Raw genomic sequence first — 24,210 nt, 5'->3', positions numbered from 1 at the left:
GTGTCCGCAACGTCTAGTGCACACTTAATAGAAGCGTTGGAGATGAGTTTCCCTTCCTGAATAAGCATCTCCGCTGCCTCTTTATATTGATCTGGTAGATGTTGCAACAGGGTCTCTAGTGTGTCGTAGTGTGCCCGGTCGTATCTGGCCAAGAGTGCCTGCGTGTTTGAGATACGCCAGATATTGGCCGCCTGAGCTGCTACCCTCTTCCCTGATGCCTCCAGCACTTTGGATTCTTTGTCCGGGGGAGGAGCTTCACCAGTGGTTTGCGAATTCGCCCTTTTGCGGGCATTAGAAACGACCAGAGTCCAATGGCAACTGGCCCTTGATGTAGGTAGGATCGCCAGGTGCCGGTCTGTATTTCTTTTCAATTCTAGGGTTGATCACCCTTGCCCGTGTGGGTTCCTTAAAAATGTCTGCAGCATGTTTTAGGACCCCTTTTAGCATTGTGAGAGTCTTTACAGTCTTTTCAGCTGTGGAAAAAGTATCAAAGAGGAAGTCCACCTCCACAGGGTCAGCATGCAGCTGAACGTCGTGGTTCTTAGCCGCCCTCTCAATTAGGGCATTAAATGCCGCAGAATCCTCAGTGGGAGAGGTCTTGACATCGTACACCTGAGGGTCCTGGGCAGTTTGCTGATCCCCCGGGTCTCCTGCATCTACCCATGAGTCCTGTTGTTCATCAGGATCTGTGTTGGCAGGAAAGTTATATTCCTCGTCCTCATCCCCTGCATCCTCCACATCCGAATAAGTGGGTGAGGGTGTGGCAAGTCTTGGAGTCTGTGGAACCATGGGTTCGACCAAAACCGGTGAATCCGAAGCAGGATTCTTGCGCTTTAAAGGAATCGTGTAGGACTCCAAAGGCTGTGTCGCCGTGATCTTTCTTTTGTAAAGGGTAAGTTTCCCAGTGTCGGCGTCGATGAAATGTTCAGACTGCTCCTCTACCAAGGGTTGTCGATGCTTCAAGCCCCCAAGCGGGTGAGGTGGCTTCGAGCCCGCAGACCCTTGCAAGTGCGCTTCGGGTACCGATCGCGGTGCGAAGGCCTTCGGTGCCACTTTCGGCGGCAACGTGAACAGGATTGGCGTCGAAGACTTTGGCGTTGTGGCAGTCTGCTTCGGGTGGAAGTTGCCTTCGGTTCATCCGCAGAAGCCTTGTCCCGGATGCGTTGCAGGGAGTCCGAGACCTGCTTCATAAAGGAAGCAGACGGTTTCGCCGACCCGACAGACGTTCTAGGTCCACTAGCATGTGAAGACTCGAGCGTCGATGTCTTGGGCTTTTCCGGCCGAGGCGTAGGAGCAGCCTTCTTAGGGGCGACATGCCATCCTTCCTTGCCGGCAGACTTTGGCGCCGACTGTTTCGGATCGGCGGCCTTGACTACTGGTTTCGGGTCCCCAGTCTGCGGCTCGACGCCCTTGTGTGACTTCGGCCTGTCGCCCTTGTCTGGCTTCGGCTCGACGCCCTTGTCTGGCTTCGGCTCGACGCCCTTGTCTGGCTTCGGCTCGACGCCCTTGTCTGGCTTCGGCTCGACGCCCTTGTCTGGCTTCGGCTCGACGCCCTTGTCTGGCTTCGGCTCGACGCCCTTGTCTGGCTTCGGCTCGACGCCCTTGTCAGGCTTCGGCTCGACGCCCTTGTTAGGCTTCGGCTCGACGCCCTTGTTAGGCTTCGGCTCGACGCCCTTGTTAGGCTTCGGCTCGACGCCCTTGTTAGGCTTCGGCTCGACGCCCTTGTTAGGCTTCGGCTCGACGCCCTTGTTAGGCTTCGGCTCGACGCCCTTGTTAGACTTCGGCTCGACGCCCTTGTTAGACTTCGGCTCGACGCCCTTGTTAGACTTCGGCTCGACGCCCTTGACCGTGTTCGGCTCTTTGCTCGACTTCACCGGGTCGATAGCTTTCTTCGGCAGCCTCGACATCTCGGAAGACGAGGGTGCTGCTAGAGGAACAGACTTCTTCGGTTTCGATGGCTTCTCAACCACTGTTGTTTTTGTCGACACCGATGGTTTCACTTTCGGTTTCGACAATGGCGGCTCCGCCGAAGTGTCCGTAGCCGGGCCCGGAGGCGAGGCCGTGGATCCTGGTGTAAGGTCTTGGGTAAGGCCGTGTGGCGATCCCTCGACCTGAGCCTTCGTAATTGTTCGAACGGGGCATAGCTCTTCCTCTGAGCTATCTTCCATGGCCCCATAGGCCTCATTGTCGTCTCCTACCTCATCAACGACTTCTTCTACGTCTAGGCCTTCGACATCCGCTTCATAGTCGTAGTCTATTTCCTCCACTGGAGGTGAAATCTGCAACTGAACTTCGTGTTCGTCTGCTTCTTATCTCTCGAAGATGTCCACCGGTGCCAGGGCCGACTGCCGGGCCTCCAGGCGCGCCAAAGCCGAATCGTTTTCTTCGATCGAAACCTGGAACAAGCCATACAGCTGGCTTCATCGTGGTCCGGCGACAGGCACTTGTTGCACACCGGGTGGACGTCGATGTGGGGATACTTCGATCCACACACTGGACACTTCTTGAATGGGCTCCGTTCCATGTCGTGTCGTCGAAAGTCTTGCTGCGTCAACTGGGCCTCGAGCACCGAAGAGTCACGAGACTCCCTGGATGTCCAACTCGAGAATGGAGTCGGAACAGAGCTGGGCACCGAACGCAAACAATACCGACGGTTAGAGAAAAAGGCCTTCGGGCCTCGAGAAAGTCTATGTTGATTCCGAACTAGAGATAACAAAATTACATCCAAACCCAATGGCGGAAAAAACTATCTGGGGTGGAGTCGATGCCCATGCGCACTGTAGTCCAGGGGAGGGGGCCACCTATCTCGTGATACTTCGAAGACCCTTCCAGGACAACAATGTGCAATCATCCGGACCCAACACTAGGCGGCGATCTATGCTATAGATATGAATTCAGCAGCCCACATGCCTCGAACCTGAAAATGCTCCTGCCCCACTATGAACAGCAGGTAAGGCCGGTGGGTCAGGACAGGAATGTGGAAATAGGCGTCCTGCAGGCCCAATGCCACCACACAGTCTCCAGGGTAGAGGTTTGACAAGACCTGGGCGAGCATCTTTAATTTCTGCTTCCGGAGGAAGACATTTATAGGTGTGTAGATCTAGAATAGGTCAAAGGCCACCATTGTTCTTTGAGACCAGAAAGTAGCATAAATAACCATATCATACTTCTGGTGCTGGCGGTCAAAAAGGCGTGCACTTCCGGCCACAAAATAGAGCGGTTCCTCATTTAGTCACTGGAGGGATTTGGGATGGTGCAGCAGGAACGAATGGAATGTTGAGGCATAGCCTTGGCGGACAATCTGCAGGACACACCTGTAATGTGAACGCTCGCCAAACCGGATTGAATCAGTGAATGCTGCCTCCCACCAAGTGTCTGTGGCCCTGTAACAGTACACTAAACAGGTTTTGCAGGTGGGGCTTCATGGGTCGGGAGGCGCAGTGGCCGAGCTGCATGCCAGCCTTGGTCACGGGGGCGGTGGGCACCTCCGCCTCTCAAAAACTGCTTGATTTCTCGCTGGGGTGGGACAGGCTGGCGGTAAAATATGCCTTGGCCATAGCCACGAAAGGAACATTGGAATAACTGCAGTTGGCGAGGCTGGGCAGAAAGGCCCAGAGAGAAATCGGCAGCCTTAAGCTCCTTTAAGCGTTCAAGGGCAGAGTCAGCCTTGTTACTAAAGAGGCGATTCCCATTGAATGGCATGTCCAGCAGGGATGCCTTGACATCGCCAGAGAACCCAGTCAAGCATAGTCACACATGGCGATGAATGGTAACATTGCTGCCTGCAGCTTATCCGATGCAGTCTGTGGTGTCCAAGTCACAACGAATTGTGAACTTGGGCACATCACAACCAGCTTGGATCACCTGAGAGAGCACAGGGCGAATGTCTTCCAATACACTAGGGAGTTCTTGTGCCACTGAGCCCTAGAGGGTAGGAGTGTAACAGCCTAACAAACAGGAAGCGTTCATTATTGCAAGGCTAGACTGGACTATCAGAAGAGGTGTTTTCCGGAGGTCGCCCCTTATTTTGATTCGGTCCGGGGTAGTGGTAGTAAAATCTTTGGGGCTGGTCCAGCTGGCGAAAGCCTGCATCGTGAAGCTCTGAAGGGTTCTGTGCCAAAAAGGCTGGGTCGCTTGGACAGGGTGATGGGACCTGGCAATGTATTTGTTATCTGGAGGGCCATTGATAAGCTTGGCCCATACCCCCATGAGGGTATCTGGCAGGGCCTCATTGAAAGAGAGGAGGGGGTTCCAACGTAGTCTGGTCGTAGGATCTCAGTAAGCATATCAGATTTCACCTTCAGGGTGGGGAGCTGGAGTCAAGGAATTCAGCAGCCCTACCCATAACCAAAGTATAGGAGGCAGATTCTTCCATGGCTAGGCCAGAAGAGCATAGAGCATTCTTTGGGAAGATATTTAGCCCACTAACCTCCTGAAAACCCACTTACCAATTGTCCTTTTAGGGCTGAGCGAACTCAATTTGGTCACAATCATTGTCAGAGTTAGAACTGAAGAGGGAATGGAATGATTGTTGCCTGCCATGTGATGTGTCAATCAGATTCAGGAGTGATATCAGTCGAAGTCAGACCGGCATCAAAAAGGAGAATCTGAACTGCCACCTCAGAAGGTATCAGCGTGGGTTTGTGTGCCAGAAGCAGCGCCGGAACTGGAGCAGAGGGCAGAAGTGACCCAGAGGGTTCAGCTGGAGCAAACCTGCAAGCTGGAGTTGAGGTGGAAAGCTTGCCTTGGTGCCCAGAAAACTCTGGTTGTGCCAGAACCAGCAGCTGAATCGGCTCTGAAGTTGGCCAACTTTGAGGGGGGAAGCGAGATGGTTGACACCACCCATGCAAGTTGTTGGGGGAAATGGCATGACGGCAGAACTCCGCTTGGACTTCTTGTGTTTCACGTAAGTACTGGAGGACTTTGAGCACAATGAAGAGTAGCCTAAGTCGAATCCAGGAACAGGACCTGGAGACTTGTGATTCCGATGCTGCACCTTCTTGGTGAATGTTCCCGGATGGCCTACAGGTTCATTGACTAGAAGTCACAAGGAGTGGAGGCCTAACCCCAGACACAACAGGCATACATGGTTGGGATCTGTCACAGACCTCGGCTTACGACAGTCCTTACATGGTTTAAAACATCTGCCTAAAGGGTGACGTCCCTTGCACACTGAAAAAAGTTGGGAGGGGGAATTTTTTAGGCCCCACACGTCACTTATAATGTGGATAGGAGCTGTGTGGAGCTGCAAGGCGCCACCTTATGGTATGCAGAGATACTGTGAAAAGTGATTCTGAATCCAGTACTCTAAGGTGAAGAATCTGTAGTTAGAATTGTTATAAAAAATAGGCTTATTTTCTAGATGTACTTCTACAGATGCGGGTCTAACAGAAAATCAATTACCCTTACAACAAGGGAGCCAATCTGAAACAAGACTGGGTTGAAAGGTTACAGCGAGGAGCCGCATGGCTCCTCTGGGAAAACTGAGCAATCTCACATGCCGGGAGGAACAAGCTTACTGCTCTAGGAAGAAGGGGCAAGCGTATAGATTCATTTAATGCATATGTGGTCACTATTGCAAGTTGATACTGTATCAAATACCTCCTCTGAACCTTTCTTCGGTGACTGGATACTCAACATTCTAGCAGAACAATAATTCCTCTCCGAATTGAAAGATCAGGACTCATAATAGGGTTCAGAATCCCTAAAAGGGGATATTTGCATATAGATGTACGCATAAAGATGCACATGAAGCCAGCTCAATTATATTTACAGGTTTGGGAAGAAAGCTGCAGCGGATATAGAGCCCATTTCAAGCATTTGCCCGTCATTCTGCATAGGTACATCAGGACTGACCAAAAAAACATTTAATAAAGACGCCAGATAATTTTAAACACAAGGTCATGTATTTATTCAAAACTGTACATTATAAAATGTCACATACAAACAGTGGACATAGGTAGAGTCGTCTTAGCGTTCACAAACTACTGAAAGAAGAGTAAAAACAAAGAAAGCTACAGAAGTGTTTCAACACAAAAGAAAAACAAATGGCTGAACAAATAGAAAAAAAATATATATAATCAGACACAAAAGTTTTCATACCTCATACTGGAATTCAATAACCCGCTAGTTCATACTTGTGAAAGAACTTGGTAAGACTACTATTTATGGGTGGAAGTGATGGGTGAAGGTTGCCAGCATTTGCAGTATTAACCAACACCCTGAACCCCAACTAATCACAATAAAAAGCTCAGAAGTTGCAGGCACGTCTATGTGTCTGCAGTGTGTCCAACATTATACACTTGCAAATAGAAGTTTGTGATGTTACTTAGCAAACTTTTACAACCAAGGGTAACATCAGTGTGGGCCACAAACTACACTTACGTGGCGCTCTCACTTTGAGGTCTCTGGCCACAGAATGGCTACTAGAAGGTAGTCATACTCAAAAGCACTCAGCAAGAAAGTAGATCAGTGACCTTAAGATGATTCCCTGGCAGGCATTACTGCAACTAGAGTGTAAGCTACCAGAGAACGGAACATTTCAGTGGGCACAAGGGAGAAGGCATATGCCAAGAAACCTTGTTAATGTTGCAAAAATTAATTTACAGATAGAAACAGGTCCAAATAGCTGCCTGCTTGAATACATTGCAATTAGCAGGCAATTATTCTCCGAAGCCACAGCCTGCTCTGTCTTCACACAGCCCATTAAAAGCTCCCACTATCTGCCCTTCTGGGATCAATTGTTTGTTAATAAATAATTGTTTGCAGTGGTGAAATGGTATCAGCAGGTTTTCTGATTAGTTTTCATTCAGTAACCTAATAAAACTGAAACCCAATCGGCTTCCAGTGAGTCCATACCCATCCTTACTCGGCCCGTCAGTCCAGGAAATAGCAAGCCATCTGCTTCAAAAGGAAGCGAGGCCAAGAGGAAGCGCAGTCTAATTGCGCATTAACCTTCTCATAAGGAGGCAACTTAGAGCTTCAGCAGAATCAGTCAGAGCCCGAGGTTCACAATTGTACAGTTCCAACTTCTGCAGGATACATATTTATGCTGAAAACTGCATTTTTCGGCCACTGGGATGGGTTGCAGCTACAGTGGGTGGAAACATAAAAAAAACTGAAGTGAGATCTCAGACAACTGGATGAACGGGGTGGGTTGCAATTTCTGACTGAACGCTGGGCTGGTAGTGCATGAACCACAGTGTGCTGATGTGAGATTCTCAGTGTACAAAGAGCAATAGGGCCACTCCATCAGAAATGCAGAATTTGAATACCAAACTCAAAGCGAGCATTACAGAACACTGGGTAGCAAAAACCTGTGCTTTGGAAGCTTATGTGGTATGCTATAACACTCCAAACACAAGGGGGCGACGCGTGGAGGGTCTCAAGAATCAAAGGTTTAGTGCATTTGAAGGCATTTTATATAAACAGGAATAATTGCATAAAGCCATAGGGGGCCAATAGAGGCCCATCAACAATTTGTTTAAATTCCATAACTTTCTTGTCCAATAAGCACTGAGGCTTTGTTCCATGGCACTGAAAAACAAAAAATCATAAAAAGGTTCTAAGACTCGGACCACAACACTGTATGTAAGAGGAACAAAATGTTCACTGCATTAAGGACTTTTGAGACAGTGAAATATTTAAATCAACATCTATTTTTTTCTGGCACTTGGCTCAGTGGAGGAGGAGCGCTGAAGGATTCTAAAAACCCAAATCTAAAAAAAAGTGAGGAAAAAAAAAAAAAAAAGCACGTGCTCCAGACAAATGAGTCAAACACTATTGAAGCAGAAAGTAAGGTCAGTGGGGCATTAAGTCAACCCCCACTTCCTAAATTGCTCCACTGCTCAAACAGTCTGCAAATCAGTTGGTTGGCTTCGCTGTGGTATTTAAGAACTGGTCTCCAAGCTTGGATAAGAGGGGACACTTTCCAGACTAATGCTGAAACATCAAATGCTGTAGTCAAACATCAACAAATTAAAAAGTTATACTCTTCTTCTGCATATCAAGTAGAATTGAAATCCACCAACGTCCAACTGTATACTGAGTGGCTAGGAGAGTCATAATGGTGTGGGATGTCAAACAAACGCACCACCATCTGCCAGCACAGCCTCCTCTTAAAGTTAAGGAGTTCTAGAGGAGGAGCTGGGAACAGCTTTGCGGTAACTTCATTTGGGCTTGGTCTCTGCATCAGTCACTTGGCGAATGTATATTGCATCTTCTGGGTGATCAACGTCATCCATCTCGAACATGTAGGAGGCAGCTATGGCCAGTGTGGTTCCATCGTTGCTGAAAGCAAGTGAGGCGATGCTGGTAGGATAGCGATGGAACTGACACAGTCGCTTCTTATTAAAGGGATCCCAGATGTTAACAAACCCATCAGAACCACCTGCCAGGGAAAGATCACATACCATTAGGTTTAAACTCAACACATGTTAACAAGTATAGAGATGCCATTACTTACTGCTTGTAATTTAATATAGTACACTTGGCTACATTACATGACAAATGTAGTGATAGATCACACGCACACTGAACCTGTGATAATGCAAGGTGACAAGCCTGGTCACTGCTGTTTCCAAGAAGCTAGATTTGATTTTTCTTTCCGACATTCCACTAGTTTTCCTCACTAGACCAAGATATCAAATTAACCAAACCCATTGCTATTCTACCCTTTTGTTATCTTGAGGACTATGAATAGCATAAATACACTATCGTAATAAATGGTACAATCTTAACTTCGGAATGGGATATTGTACATTCCGTTTTTCTCCAATACCACTGTAAACTGATACTGCTACATATTGTACGGTAACGTTCTATATTACGGTCACTGACAGTCAAAATAAATATAGACATGTACAGAACTAAGACATCGCCGCTGGGCTTGGTAAGCATTACATAAAAAAACTGAGTTAGTAAATTAAATACCTGCACACTTGGAAGAGTGTATTAAACCACCTATATGTAAAATGCTCTCAACCGCTCTATGGCAGTCAATCACTCCTGTATGTACCGGATTGGTTGTCACATGTGGCATCAATGTAACACAAGGGGTTATGGTGTTGTAGATACCTTACGCAAGCACATTACAAGTGGCGCACAAGGTTGCAGTCCCCCCGCCATACTGCCAAGGGGACATGCCATTCTCTGCATAGTTAAGTCCTCTCCCATCAAGTACATATAGGAGGCAATTTAGGGAACCCAGTGTCAGCCCAGATAGGCCACTGCTTTAAAGGACCAAAAATATTTTTCCAGTCTTTAGCAAAGCTGGTTGCAGACCTGCCCAACAAACTACTGCTGACTGGCGTGTCTGGCCTGTCACTCTCTGAATCCGCATGATGTGACAATCTGGTCCTCTCTCATGTCTTATGTTGGAAGCAGTCTGTAAATTTCTTAGTCTAAAACCACCAGAGACATTTGACCAGGAACAGGATGTTCTGCTCGAACTTGCTACTATCCCACCTCTTGGTGGGAACAAGGCAAGAAATTGAAGCGTTAATACTGTGACTTGTCCTGAAGAGAAAACTTGACTTACTGGTGCAGAAAAAAGCTCACCCAGAAGCTGCAAGGACCACGCTGTACACTAGCGCAAAACCAACTAGGGTTCTATACCCTCAAGGGATATTCAGAACAGAGACTGTGGTGTGCCATAAAGCCCTGTAGAATTTTTGACTCTGTGGGGGCCTTTCCATCCCACTTCCTATTGGCGAGAGATGTACCAGTAGACCTGGGATAAGAGATAGTGGCGTAAGTGTCCAAAGGTACCATACTCCGAATTCAACGTCGGAGAAGGACGAGTCATGCAGGTAGCCAGACAGCTGAAAAGATTTACTGGGACTGGCAAGACATTCACATGATACGGGTTTGGTGCCTTTTTGTGGTTGAGGGAAGGGGGAGAGGCTGGGGTACCAAGGATGGTAGTTACTTAATTTTGTTTTACCAAGTAAACCCATATTAAAACTTTTGTACTTGGAGGGGACCAGCTACAGCTGGTTTCCAAATTGTGCTCAGTGCCTCACCACTGACCGTTAGAGAACAGTAGCTCTATTAATGGAACAATGAAACCGTGAGACCCTTTTCTTTGGTACTCTTGAATTAATTTGTGTCATAGAATTCTTGCTCTCTAGTTGCATTTTGGCAGTCGCATCAGTCTGGGATCAAACCCAATATTTGTCCCCTTTCCTCGCAAACACCTTAAAGTAGGGCAAATGACTGACATATCCTAACATTTATTGCACCCCTGATTAGTATTTGTGTAAGCCAAACAAAGGAGACAAAGGTTCTGAGCTATAGCTCACAAACTCTTCCACAAAGGGTAACACACTTAGTTGACCCAATTTTTTTGAATTGAGGAGATGTGTGGTGTAAGTACTAGGACATTGTTTGAGGGTCATAACATAGCACTAGATTATGATAGAACATTTGGATTTGCTGAACACCTTAGGTAACGTAAACAAGTTAAATGTGAATAAATACAGCTACTTTGGGGGAGACCGGCATGCCAACAGGAGCGGTAGCAACATAAAATACAAGCATGGAGGAATGCCCCACGTGATGCTCTCCTGAACTTGCTTCTTGCAGCCCGGCCCTCTCCCCCCTTTTCATGTTACCTCAGGGCTGTGCATTGGTGGCTGGCCTATGAGCCTTGAGCGTTGGGCCTGACTCCTTGGCCTTGAGCTGGACTCACGCGGGGCTGTTCTTCATTGCAGGTGACGAACTAGAGGCTCGACACAGCCCTGGCCCTCCTGACCGGAGCCTGAAGAGCAGTCGCCGGAGTGGATTGATTGCTGTAGGGGTGTTGCCTCCCTGACTGGCTGTTCACTGGCTCTAGGTGCAGGACCTGCAGCTCTAAGGGGTGAGAAGACTGTCCATACTGATCACCTCCCACCTCCTATGCCCTTGCAGGAAGTGAAGCAGCACGGTATGACTAGGAGTACCTGAGGGGCGCTGCTCAGCTTCATATTTTGAATCAAACGCCAGAAATCACCATCTGTTTTCTTAGGGCTTCTGGATTCCTGGACTCCATGCGTTGGCAGAAGTGAAGCTGTACAGCTTTCACTATACAGGTGCTGTTGTGCTGCATCAATCCATGCCGGCAAGGACTCCTCTGCTGTGACCTGGCAGCCGACAGTGCTCTTCAACTGTCCAGCCCACGGGGGGGGGAGGGGGTTAGGGCACTACCCTAACAGACACACATCTTTGGTGCATACATGAGGAAGATATCGCAATGGGCAAATATAACAAAAATGGAGGCATTACTGACCCCTCTCCCTCTCTTGACCATCCCCCTGCAACCCAGGCCTCCACCGATGAAGATACTGGATCCCAGCAGGGTAAACACAGTGGGACTACATTAGACACGGTTTTACAAGCAATAACTGCGTACTGAGAAGCGCTTGAGCTTAAAACTGATATTATGGTCACTGACCTGCATCTGCTTCAGGATAACCATAGACGAATGACAGAGAGGGTAACAACTACGGAGGGAGCGCTGGATGAACTTCATTCGGAAGTCAAAGTCACCCAGGAGAAGTTAATACGTTAATACGTCGAACCACTTACAGAAATTCTCCAAAAATCACAGATATCATATCACATGTATGCGGATGACACGCAGATATACATAAAGATCACATCCCTAAAAGACATTGAACTAATGAACGAGACATTAAAAATGGCACTACAATGGCTAACTAATAATCATCTGAAACTAAATGCTCACAAAACAGAGTTCCTACTAATCTCACCACCAAGGAGCCAGGCGGAAATAAAGGAATGGACGAAACTTGTGACTGCGCTCAACTGCACCCCAACCCTAGTCAACTCAGCTAAATCGCTTGGAATCACTCTAGACGAGAATCTGGACATGAAAGCCCACATTAACTCAATGGCTAAAAATGCCCGCTTCCACCTGAACTACTTAAGAAAACTGAAACCATTCATCTCAGAGCCGGATCTCAAACTGGCAATCCAATCCTTGGTTATCTCTAGGATTGAATATGGCTGCACCACCTTAGCTGGACTACCTAAAACGTCCACAGCCCCACTAAAAGCCTGCCTCAACGCCGCGGCAAGACTTATCACCGGATCTAGGAAATATGATCATATATCCCCTCACTTGAAAGCTTTAAACTGGCTACCTTACGAAGCCAGAATCCAAATGAAGATAGCTTGTATCACACATAAAGCGCTCCACTACAACACCCCTGGATACCTAGCCAAGAAAATTCAGCTGTCTGGAGGTAACCGACCAGCTAGAAGCGCTGAGGAGTTGCTACTACGACCAGCCATCTTCAGAAAGAAAAAAACCTATGACAGAGCATTCTCAGGAGCTGCCCCTAGAATCTGGAACTCACTCCCTCCAACCATTCGGAAGATCAAAAATGTGGCAACATTCAAGCGGGAAGTGAAGAGCCTTCTGATGAACAAATACAATAAATAGAGAAGAACATTGATCACTGCCCTGAACTATTGCTGCTTTACTTCAGAACATTTATGACATCAGGAAGGCGAAGAATAATCAGTAGTATAAAGATTTGCTAATTCTAGGATATGTAACGGTCCATAAATTTATCTCCAAACGTTATCTTTAAATGACCTTATAACCGCATCCCTCAGGGACTTATAACTATCTACCTCACCTATGTGTATATACTTTGCTTTTGATACAATTGGAGCTGCAACTCACTTTTATCAACAATGGCACATGTGTCAAGAATGATTGCATTTCATCTACCTCATATCTGTGATTCTTTTTACTGTTAATATATATGTTATGCTTTCACCTACTCTATATAAAGCGCTCTGATACCCACGGGTCTTGTTCGCGCTATACAAAACTCTATAATAAATAAATAATAAATAAATAAACCCATATGGACACCAGACTGAAGACATTTGAGCTGTGTGCGGAAGATGCAGAGAATAGAGCGAGGCGTAATAACCTCCGCATTATTGACCTGCCGGAACGCATTGTGGGCAATGGCACAGACATGACTGCTTTAATGAAGAACTGGCTTTTCGCCAAGGTGGTTCCAAAGAGCCTCTTACTGTTCTACGCCTCTAGGCCGCCACTGCCTGGTGCAGGCCCCAGACCGGTCATAACCAAAGTACTGCATTTAAAAGACAAACATCACATCTTGACCCAGGTGAGATTGATGGGGGAAGAGTTTGGTGCAAAACTGAAAAGTTTTGATATTTCCTGACGTTATAAGGGAGGTGCAGTGACAAAAGGCCTCCTTTACAGACGCAAAAAAGAAACTCAGGAGCCTACATATCACTTATGCAATGTTGTTACCACCCTACCCCGGGTACATCATGACGCCTCTGCACACTTTTTAACTTTCCCCTCAACAACTTTGGGAATGGATTGAGCAACTGCCCCAGCATGAGGAGTACTCAAAGATCAACAAACCCCAGCGCAATTGTCATCCTCCAAGAAAGAATGTGCGGGCAGCTGGAGATGCAAAATCTTCCCCATCTCAGTCCCAGAGAGAGCGCAGAAGGGTGGTGGAGGTGGCAGTGGCCACAGTGGTGTGAGATTGCCCCCTCCAGCTGATATAAGAAACTAGGTGCAGAGGGTAGGGGAGGGGGGGGGGGGGGGGGGGGAGAAGAGACTCAGACCGGGCCTCAGTCTCCTCATGTAACACAAACTTCTCGCCCAAAGATTACCCCTCGCTCAGTAGAAGACATCTAGAGACCTAAATAAAGCATTGGCGAGGACCACTTTAACTGGACTGGTTATTCCTGGTTATCTTACTGTGGATATTAGGCTACTGTATTCTAAAACTGAAGTGAGATCTGCACAGGTATCCTTTTTCGTATCTTTGCTTGGGCTGCTTGGGAAGTGTGCAGCAAGGCTGGGAAGCATCCCCTCTTGCCTCTCCCCATAGCTTTAACTTGTGCATATGCTCTATGCACAAATTGTATTCTGTTTCATGGTTTGGATGGGGGTGACTCAACTTCTTGTCCTCGGCTTAAGGACTTGGGGTATTACTATTCTTTCGTTAATCGGGTCTGGAATTTTCAACTGCATTTACATTTGCTATCCCTAGGGCACACTGGGTTGAAGCTACGCACACACCTGGGAGTCTGGGTTGTTGGAGGAGGCTCCAGAATATTCTGCTGCTCATTTATGGCAACCCCCGTAGCCTACACCCTGCTTGGAAGGAATATCAGGGGATTGAACAACATGTTGAAAAGGAATAAAAATCTATGCATACCCAAAGAGGCAACGGGATATCACTATTGTAGAACTTTACGCCCCCAATCCAGAAGTGGGGGGTGGCAGGGAGGAGGGGGGAGGAGAGAATCCGGTTTCACTCCTCCCTTGTGGGACTCACCTGTTACTCGCCTGACCCGCACATTCCAAGACTGGCAGAAGCAGTGGGGTCTCAGATTCATGGAGAGTTGCACCCAGTTACTAGTGACTATTCCTTTGATTCTGGGCTGCACAAGCTTAATGTATGCCTGGACTACATGTGTTGCAGTGTCTCGGATCCTAATCCACTGCTGATGAATCTAAACTGGCAAATGAAACGACTTAGAATACCTGACTGGTGGTTGCACGTTGAAGCATTAAAAAACTCAGTAATCAAACAGACAATAAGTTACTCCGTTAGTAACTATTCTGTAAACCATGCTCATACAACGGCTTCAACCCTTATTGAATTAAATGCCTTCAAGGCGGTACTTCGGGCAGATGTACTGCGGAAACCGTGAGTTGGTGGCTTAAGAAAAAATTCTACAAAACGTGGCGAAGGCCTGCAATGGAAATTGGCGACTGCAGCAGCAGCTGCTGGACGTGAAAGAGCAATTAGCAGTACAAGTGGAGAAACGAAGGTGCTTCGACCACCTTGAATACATGATATGGGCACATGTGGAACAGGACAAAGCTGGCATGGCTTCCTAACCCCACCAGTAGAGGCTACATTATATTCGAGATTGAATCTGCAAAGGGTGACCATCTCTACAGCCAGAATTAGATCAACAAGTGCTTTGAAGAATATTAAACTAGCCTCTATGCCCTCTTGCTCTACCTCCGGAATCTTTCCGCTTTACTGGGGACCGCGGAACAACCATGCGCCTTGATGCTGAAAATGCTGATGACCTGGGATGTCCCCTTTCTTTGCAGTATATATTGGACACCGTCAAAAGTATCGCAAGGGGCAAGGTGCCTGGCTCTGACTGCTTACCAGTCGAATTTTATGCTACTTATATTGAGGAGATTGCCCCCAAACTAGTAGAGGTTTATACTGTGGCACGGGAGGTGTGACATCTGCTGGCCACTACGGATGAGGCACTTGTCCCTCTGCTCAAGACTGGGGGACCTTCCCAAAATGTTCTGGCATATTGCCCCCTATATAGGTTTAACATGGACTATAACGTCTGAGCTGGATATTGTGGTCACGCCTTCTCCCCTATATTCATTCAGACCAGACGGGGCTCACCCTGGTAAACACTGATAAAAATTCACAGACTCCTCTCCCTCAGTGACACTGCTGAGCCGGAGGATGATGATGTAATGGTTATTTCCATTAAACTAGAAAAAGCTTGGACAGCCTGCAATGGGACTATTTTTTTATTTATTTATTTTTTTTGCAGAGTTTTATATAGCGCGAACTAGAACCGAACCGAATCAGTTATCAGAGCGCTTTACATAGCACCAGTTACTTTCATTTTAGGCACGAGGAGATTAAGTGATTTGCCCAGAATCACAGGGGGTTTTTGGCGTCGTTACCGAGACTCGAACCCAGATCCCCAGGTCCGAGGTCGAGCGCCTTAGCCGTTAGGCCAACCCCTCTCCCCGTAATGAGATGAATAGGACTGGGCTTTTTAAAATGAACCCAACTCCTATATACCTCCCCCAACAGCATGTGTCTGCACAGGCAAGACAATCTCGCATTCCTATATGGTGGGAAGGGGTACCAGGCAGGGCTGCCCTCTGTCTGCTATTGCAGTCATACCAGTGGCCAGCAGAGCACATCAGGGGCTAGCATATAGAGGACTGAGCCGGGGCGACTTGGCGCATACCATAGCACTTTACGCTGACTATATGCTGCTGTTTCTAGCTAAATCAGGAGAGGGACTACTTCGAGCAATAATAGAGTGATTTTGTGACTGTTCGGGACTTCATATAAACTGGCAGAAGAACAAGTTACTTACCTTCGGTAACGCTTTTTCTGGTGGATACAATATCTGCCTGTGGATTCCTCACCTTTTGAATACCCCCTGCGCTAGCATTCAGCGGGAAAATTCTTTCCTAGATCTCCCACGTCGACGAGGACGTCACAATGGACAGGCTCGGCTCTCGGCACCGTATGACGTCATCGGAGACACAAAAGGACATAGTCAGCGTGCGGCCGTCAGTTCCACCCATTTTTTTCGTGCCACCGAGGCGAACTGGCGAACCGACACATTTTCAAATATATACATAGAATATCAAATATATACATATATGTAAAATCACCATTGCATAATAATAAGAGTAAAGAGAAATAGAAAAAGAAAAGCATTTCTCTTTAAGATATAAACAATTTAAAATAACATTTATTTGGGTAGAAGCAGGTGGACAACGGGGAGGCGGGTGGGAGCGTGAGGAATCCACAGGCAGATATTGTATCCACCAGATAAAGCGTTACCGAAGGTAAGAAACTTGTTCTTCTGATGGATACTACTGCCTGGGGATTCCTCACCTTTTGAATAGATTCCCAAAGCTGTACCTCTCCCGGAGGAGGGTGTCCAACGGACTAAACCAAAAAATCCAGCAAAACAGAGCGAGCAAAATGGCCATCCCTCCTAACCTCAGAGTCCAAGCAGTAATGCTTTGCAAAGGTGTGGAGGGAGGCCCAAGTTGCTGCTTTACAGATATCAAGAACAGGAACACCTCTAGTCAAAGCAGAAGAAGTAGACTTAGCTCTGGTGGAATGAGCTAAGATACCTTCAGGAGGGTCATTCTTGGCAAGGGCGTAGCAAATCTTGATGCACAAGATACTCCACCTGGGAAAGGGTTCTCTTGTGCACAGCCTTGCCTTTCATTTTCCCCACATAGCCCACGAAGAGCTGATCGTCCAGCCTCAGATCTCTTGTCCGATCCAAATAAAAGCGGACCGCTCTCGTAGGGTCCAAACAATGCAGTCTTTTCCCCTTTAGAAAGGTGAGGGGGGAGGATACAATATGGATAAGGTAATTGATTGTCCCATATGAAAAGGGGTAACCACCTTGGGAAGGAAAGCAGCCCTGGTCCTTAGAACCAACTTATCCGCATGAATGGTCAGGATAGGAGGTTTCGAACTAAGAGCCTGAAGCTCACTTACCCTCCTAGCCGAGGTAATGGCAATCAAGAAAACCGTTTTAAAAGAAAGAAGCCTCAACGGACAAGTATGAAGAGGCTCAAATGGAGAACCCATTAAAAAAGTAAGAACTAAATTCCAATCCCACTGAGGCATAATGAAAGGAGTGGGAGGAAACTTATTTGTAAAGCCCTTAATGAACCTCATCACAATGGGGGACTTGAATAAAGACAGCTGGTCCGGCAAACATTAAAAGGCCGACAAATAGCCCTTGACAGTAGCCACAGCACAACTTTGCTGTGCCAAAGAAAGAGGAAACTCCAAAATATTAGACAAACGGGCCTTAAGAGGATCAATGTCTCTCTCTCCGCACCACTTAACAAATCTGGACCATCGGGAAGAGTAAACGGACTTAGTGGCGTGTCGCCTGGATGATAAAATAACGTCCACTATCTCTGGTGGGAGAGAGAAAGAACTCAGGTTGCTCATTCAATCTCCGGGCACGAAGGTGCAGGCTCTGGAGGTGGGGGTGTAGAGCCTGCCCCTGCAACTGCGAGAGGAGGTCTGCCCTGAGAGGGAGACTGAGCAAAGGGTGCGACGAGACGTGAAGTAGGTCTGTGTACCACACCATTCTTGGCCAATCCAGGGCGATCAATATAACTTGGGCCCGGTCTTGGCAAATCTTCAGAGGCATCAAGGGTATGGGGGGGGGGGGGGGTCGGAAACGCGTAAAGAAGTTGTGAGCTCCAATCTATCTGAAACGCGTACCCCTGCATCGGATACTGGAGACTGCAGAACGGGCAGTGCGCGTTCTCGTGAGTGGCTAACCGGTCCAACCGAGGAGAACCCCACATCTGAAAGATGCAATGGACCACCTCCGGATGAAGTCGCCACTCGTGATCGGCCGAATAACGCCGACTGAGACTGTTCGCACGAATATTCAGCACACCGGCCAGATGATTTGCAAACACACAAATCCGTTGGCCCTGAGCCCAGGTCCAGAGTCGCAGAGCCTCTCGGCAGAGACGATACGACCCTACACCTCCCTGCTTGTTGATGTACCACATCGCGGTTGTGTTGTCCGTCAGGATCTGAACCGACTGACCGCGAAGGGAAGGAAGGAAAGCCTTTAGTGCCAAACGTATAGGTTGATGTGAAGCAATCTTTCTTCTGGAGACCAAAGACCTTTGACCTCCAGATGAGCACCCCATCCTAGAGTGAGGCATCCGTGATCACTGTGGCCACCGGTGGAGGAGACTGAAAGGGCTTTCCTTGCGACAAGTTGCCCTGCACACTCCATCAAGACAGCTCCGCTGCAGCTTCTCTGGAGATTCTGATATTCTCCCAGAGATCTCCGTTGTGCTGATACCACTGCCTGCGGAGGCACCACTGGAGTGCCCTGATGTGCCAGCGTGCATGGTTGACCAACAGAATACAGGAAGCGAGCAGGCGAAGAACCTTCAGGACTGGAACAACCGCTCCATCGTGAAATAAAGGAATCATAGCGCCAAGAAACCTATGGTGTAAGTGTGCTTAACAAATTCATCCTAACATAACATAACATTTCCTGTATGTCGAGAATCATCTGCGGAGGCGGGTATGCTCGACACACAGAAGTGTCCAGTATTCCCTCTATGAACAGGCTGCGCTGAGAAGGCACCAGGTGAGATTTGGGTACACTTATCGAAAAACCCAATTTGAACAACAGATGAGTTGTCACTTGCAAGTGGCGCAAAACCAACTCTGGAGACTCCGCTTTCAAGAGCCAGTTGTCCAGGTAGGGGAAAACAGGAACCCCATACCTTCTGAGATGAACTGCAACCACCGCCATCACCTTTGTAAAGACTCTAGGAGCGGAAGTAAGACCGAACGGAAGAACCGCAAACTGGTAGTGTTGCGATCCCACCGTGAACCGGAGATACTTCCGATGCGACTTCAGGATGGGAAGATAAAAATATACACATCCTGCAGATCGATGGACACCATCCAGTCTTCCTGTTGCAGCGCAAGAAGAACCTGAGCCACGGTCATCATTTAAATTTTTTCCTGCCTGAGGTAAAGGTTCAAAATCCTGAGGTCCAAGATTGGTCTCAAGCGACCATCCTTTCCTGCTCCGGGACCACCTCTATCACACCTTTTTGAAGCAATGCAAGTCCCTCCTGCTGTAAAAGCAGTAAGTGGTCTTCTGAAAACCCACCCTGGCGAGGAGGGTAAGGAGGAGGAAACTCCAAAAAGGGGAGGGCGTACCGATTCTCTACAAGATTCAAGACCCAACGATCTGATGTGATCAGTCTCCAATCTTTTAGAAAGTGGGACACCCGACCTCCAACCGGACCAACATGTTCCAAGATGGGGGATCTAGAACTGCTTTCCTGTTGTACCAACCGTGGCGGGAGGTAGAGGAAGAGGAGGATTGTAGTCGATTAGCAACCATGAGGCCTCTCTTATTCTTCCCTCTGTATGTTTTGTAAACGGGATTGATGGCGGCCACGAAAGAAGGCAGATCTCCGAAAGCCACAATCTCTTTTATAATCATAACCTCTAGACTGCACCTGGAGGCCTAGAGATCTTGCAGTAGCCCTGCTGTCTTTAAAACGTTCCAAGGCTGAGTCCGCCTTTGAACCAAAGAGCTTTGACCCAAGTTCAAGTTCAGGCATTTATAAAGCGCACTACTCACCCAGAGGGTCTCAAGGCGCTAGGGGGAGGGGTTCACTGTTTATCAAATAGCCATGTTTTCAGTTCTTTTCTGAAGGAGATGTGATTCTGAGTGAGGCGGAGGTGGGTGGGGAGTGAGTTCCAGGTTTTGGCAGCCAGGAAGGAGAAGGATCTGCCACCCATGGTGGTTTTTCGGATGCGCGGGACTGCGGCGAGGGCTTGATTGGATGATCTTAGTTGGCGGGTGGGATAGTAGAAGGACAGTCGGGTGTTGAGGCATTCGGGTCCTAGATTATAGAGGGCCTTGTGTTCGTGAGTAAGAAGGCGGAAAGTAATTCTTTTGTTGACGGGAAGCCAGTGGAGGTTTTTTAAGTGACCGGTGATGTGCTCTTGGCGCGGGATGTCTAATATGAGTCTCGCTGATGCGTTTTGGATGCGCTGGAGCTTTTTCTGCAATTTTGTTGCAATTCCGGCGTAGAGTGTGTTGCCATAGTCCAGTCGACTCGTGACCAGTGCATGGGTGACAGTCTTTCTTGTTTCGAGGGGGATCCAGCGGAAGATCTTTTTGAGAATGCGAAGGACGTTGAAGCAGGAGGACGATACGGCGTTAACTTGTCTGGACATTGAGAGAGAGGAGTCTAGAATGAAGCCAAGGTTACGTGCATGGTCTGTGGGTGTGGGCGCTGATCCCAAAGCGGAAGGCCACCAGGAGTCGTCCCAAGCTGAGGGGGAGGATCCTAGGATGAGCACCTCCGTTTTGTCAGAGTTGAGTTTTAAGCGGCTCTGTTTCATCCATTCGGCTACTTCTTTCATACCTTCGTGAAGGTTGTTTTTGGCGGTGCTGGGGTCTTTGGTGAGGGAAAGGATTAGCCGGGTGTCGTCGGCGTAGGAGATGATGTTGAGGTTGTGTTGACGTGCGATGGAGGCGAGGGGACTCATGTAGACGTTGAAGAGGGTGGGACTGAGTGAGGAGCCTTGAGGTACGCCGCAGATGACTTCGGTGGGCTCTGAGTAGAAAGGGGGGAGTCGGACTCTCTGGGTTCTTCCGGCTAGGAACGAGATGATCCAGTCCAAGGCTTTTCCTTGTATGCCGATGTTGTTGAGGCGTTGTATGAGGGTATTGTGACAGACAGTGTCGAAGGCTGCGGAGAGGTCGAGTAGAATGAGGGCCACTGTTTCACCGTTGTCCAGGAGTGCTCGGATGTCGTCGGTCGCCGCAATGAGGGCTGTTTCGGTGCTGTGTTTGGCTCGAAAGCCGTTCTGTGAGGGGTCCAGGGAGTTGTTGGATTCAAGGAAGGCTGCGAGTTGGCTATTGACGGCTTTCTCGATGACTTTGGCCGGGAAAGGGAGGAGGGAAATGGGTCGGTAGTTTTTCAGTTCTGAGGGGTCTGCTGTTGGTTTTTTCAGAAGGGCACTGAGTTCGGCGTGTTTCCATATTTCTGGAAAGGTGGCGGAGTTGAAGGAGCAGTTGATGACATCGCGGAGTTGGGGAGCGATGATGGAGTCAGCTTTGTTGAAGATGTAGTGGGGACAGGGGTCAGAAGGTGAGCCAGAGTGGATTGAGTTCGTGAGGCGAATGGTGTCTTCAATGGTGATTGGGTTCCAGGAGTTGAGGTAGTTAGTTGGACTGGTGGGATCTGAAGGGGGTGGGGTGAGTTGGTCATTGGGAGTATTCTTGAAGCTGTTGTGGATGTCGGCAATTTTGTTGTAGAAGAAGGAGGATAGCGCATCGCAGAGGTCTTGGGAGTTAGTGATGTCGTTGGATGCTGCGGGAGGGTTGGTGAATTCTTTGACTATATTGAAGAGTTCCTTGCTGTTATGAGAATTGTTGTCGAGGCGGTCCTTAAATGCTGATTTCTTGGCGGATCGAATCAGTTGGTGGTGTTTGCGGGTGGCTGTCTTGAGGGAGGCCATGTTGTCTGAGGTTGGTTCTTTTCTCCAATTCTTCTCCAGGGTGCGGCATGTCTTCTTGGATTTTTTAAGGTCATCATTGAACCAGGGAGCCTTTTTGCTGGATGATTTCAACTGGTGTTTTTTCAGGGGTGCTAGTTCGTCCGCACTGTGGGTAATCCACTGCCTGAGGTTGGTGGCCGCTTGGTCTGGGTCCGTTGCTAGGGTGGGAGTGTTTTGGCTGAGTGATGTGAGGAGTTGGTCGGTGGTGATTTTGTTCCATTTTCTTCGGGGAATGGGTTGTGGACGGTTGTGGGTCAGGGTTGTTTTGTAGCTGAAGTGAACACAGCTGTGATCCGTCCAGTGGAGAGCTGTAGTGTGATCGAAGGAGATGTGCTTGCTGGAGGTGAAGATAGGGTCGAGCGTGTGTCCGGCTGCGTGGGTGGGGGTGTCAACAAGTTGTTTGAGTCCGAGATTGGACAGGTTGTCCAGAAGGGTGGTGGTGTTGTTGTCGAGAATGTTGTCAAGGTGGTAGTTGAGGTCTCCTAGAAGAATGTAGTTCTCGGAGGCGAGGGCGTGCGGGCTGACGAAGTCAGTGATGTCGTTGCTGAATTGAGATCGGGTGCCTGGGGGCCTGTAAATGAGGGTTCCTCTAAGGGTGGTCCTGGGGTCGGTGTGGATCTGAAATTGGAGGTGTTCGGCGGTTGCAAGATTGTCTTCAGAGCTGGTTGTAATTTTGATGGTGTTTCTATGGACGATGGCAATGCCTCCTCCAGTTTGATCGGTGCGGTCTTTTCGAATGATCTTGTAAGTGTCCGGTATGGCTATGGCGTTGTCGGGGGCAGAAGATGCATTCATCCATGTTTCAGTAAGGAAGGCGATGTCAGGTGACGCAGAGTCGATTAGGTCCCAGAGTTCGGTTGCATGTCTGTGGACCGAGCGGGTGTTCAGTAGGATGCATTTCAAGTCGTTGGGTTCGGAGCTGTGTGTGGAGGAGGTGTGTTTGGTGAGGGTCCTGAAGCAGTTGAACTTACAGGAGAGGCAAGAGAATGGGCCGTGGGTACGTCCTGGGGTAGCTTCGCAACAAAGTGGGGAGCGTCCGGCGTTGAGGGCGAGGAGAGTAGCGGCATCATAAGTTACTCTGGGGGGTTGGGAGCGGCATATAGCAGGGGGACGGGCGCTGGGCGCGGTCCAGGCGCGGACGGGCGCAGACAGGCTTACCTTTGGCGCACCTTCGGCGCGACCGTTGCGGGTGACCGCTGCGCGTTGGGTCATCAGTCTAAGAGGAGAGTGGAGGGGGCGGAGCGTGGGAGGGGCAGCTGGGAGGGTAGGCGGGCCAAGGGAAACGTAATCGCAAGATGGTGGTCGGGGTAGAAACCGAAACTGAAGCGATGTAAATAAACAGCAATGGCGATTACACAGTCACAAACAAAAGCAGGCTGAAACAATGTCTCAGGGCAGTCGCGCTATGAGCCAATGATAAGGTGCGGCGCTACAGTGAAACGCGCTATGGCAGCTGACAATGAAAGACAAAATGAACAAATGCAGCACACTACGATACCATGCGCTGGTAGCAGGGTAAAGCGCTTCTGGTGTTGCAGGAGTGGAGAGCAGATAAAGCGCTTCAGGGAAGGCACTCTGAGCGGAGTTAGGAGGCGAGGGGAGCACCCGTTTAGGCACAAGTCCTGACGGTCACAGCGGAAGGTAGGACGAGGAGAGCTATATGTTCGTGGGTGGGAGGGGCAGCTGGGAGGCGGTAGCGGGGAGGGTAGGCGGGCCAAGGGAAACGTAATCTCAAGATGGTGGTCGGGGTAGAAACCGAAACTGAGGCGATGTAAATAAACAGCAATGGCGATTACACAGTCACAAACAAAAGCAGGCTGAAACAATGTCTCAGGGCAGTCGCGCTATGAGCCAATGATAAGGTGCGGCGCTACAGTGAAACGCGCTATGGCAGCTGACAATGAAAGACAAAATGAACAAATGCAGCACGCTATGATACCATGCGCTGGTAGCAGGGTAAAGCGCTTCTGGTGTTGCAGGAGTGGAGAGCAGATAAAGCGCTTCAGGGAAGGCACTCTGAGCGGAGTTAGGAGGCGAGGGGAGCGACCGTTTAGGCACAAGTCCTGACGGTCATCAAGTCCTGACCCATCAAAGGGCAGATCCAGCAAAGTCGCCTGAACATCAGCTGAAAAACCAGAAGACCTGAGCCATGCCTGTCTCCTTGTAGCCACAGAAGACCCCATCATACGAGCCACGGAGTCAGCAGTGTCCATGCCTGACTGAATCACTTGACGTGCTGCAGCCTGTGAATCCGAAAGGATTCAAAAAAGTTGGCACGAACATCCTCAGGCAATTTCGGAGTCAATCG

General features: G+C 48.7%; 1 protein-coding gene across 12 annotated transcripts in view; it reads right to left on the bottom strand.

The window, feature by feature from the left end:
* Positions 1 to 5,884: 5,884 nt before the first annotated feature.
* Positions 5,885 to 24,210, bottom strand: part of BUB3 (BUB3 mitotic checkpoint protein) — a 172,632-nt gene continuing 154,306 nt past the window's right edge. For all 12 annotated transcript variants that reach the window (XM_078644006.1, XM_078644013.1, XM_078644014.1 and 9 more), the window contains one exon: positions 5,885 to 8,389. In XM_078644006.1, the coding sequence (XP_078500132.1) occupies positions 8,169 to 8,389 (221 nt within the window). In that variant the 3' untranslated portion in view covers positions 5,885 to 8,168. The remainder of the gene's footprint in view (positions 8,390 to 24,210) is intronic.

Source organism: Lissotriton helveticus, chromosome 5_1 (assembly GCF_964261635.1).
Source record: "Lissotriton helveticus chromosome 5_1, aLisHel1.1, whole genome shotgun sequence".
NCBI classification, from domain to species: domain Eukaryota; kingdom Metazoa; phylum Chordata; class Amphibia; order Caudata; family Salamandridae; genus Lissotriton; species Lissotriton helveticus.
This window is presented reverse-complemented; position numbering and strand designations above follow the sequence as displayed.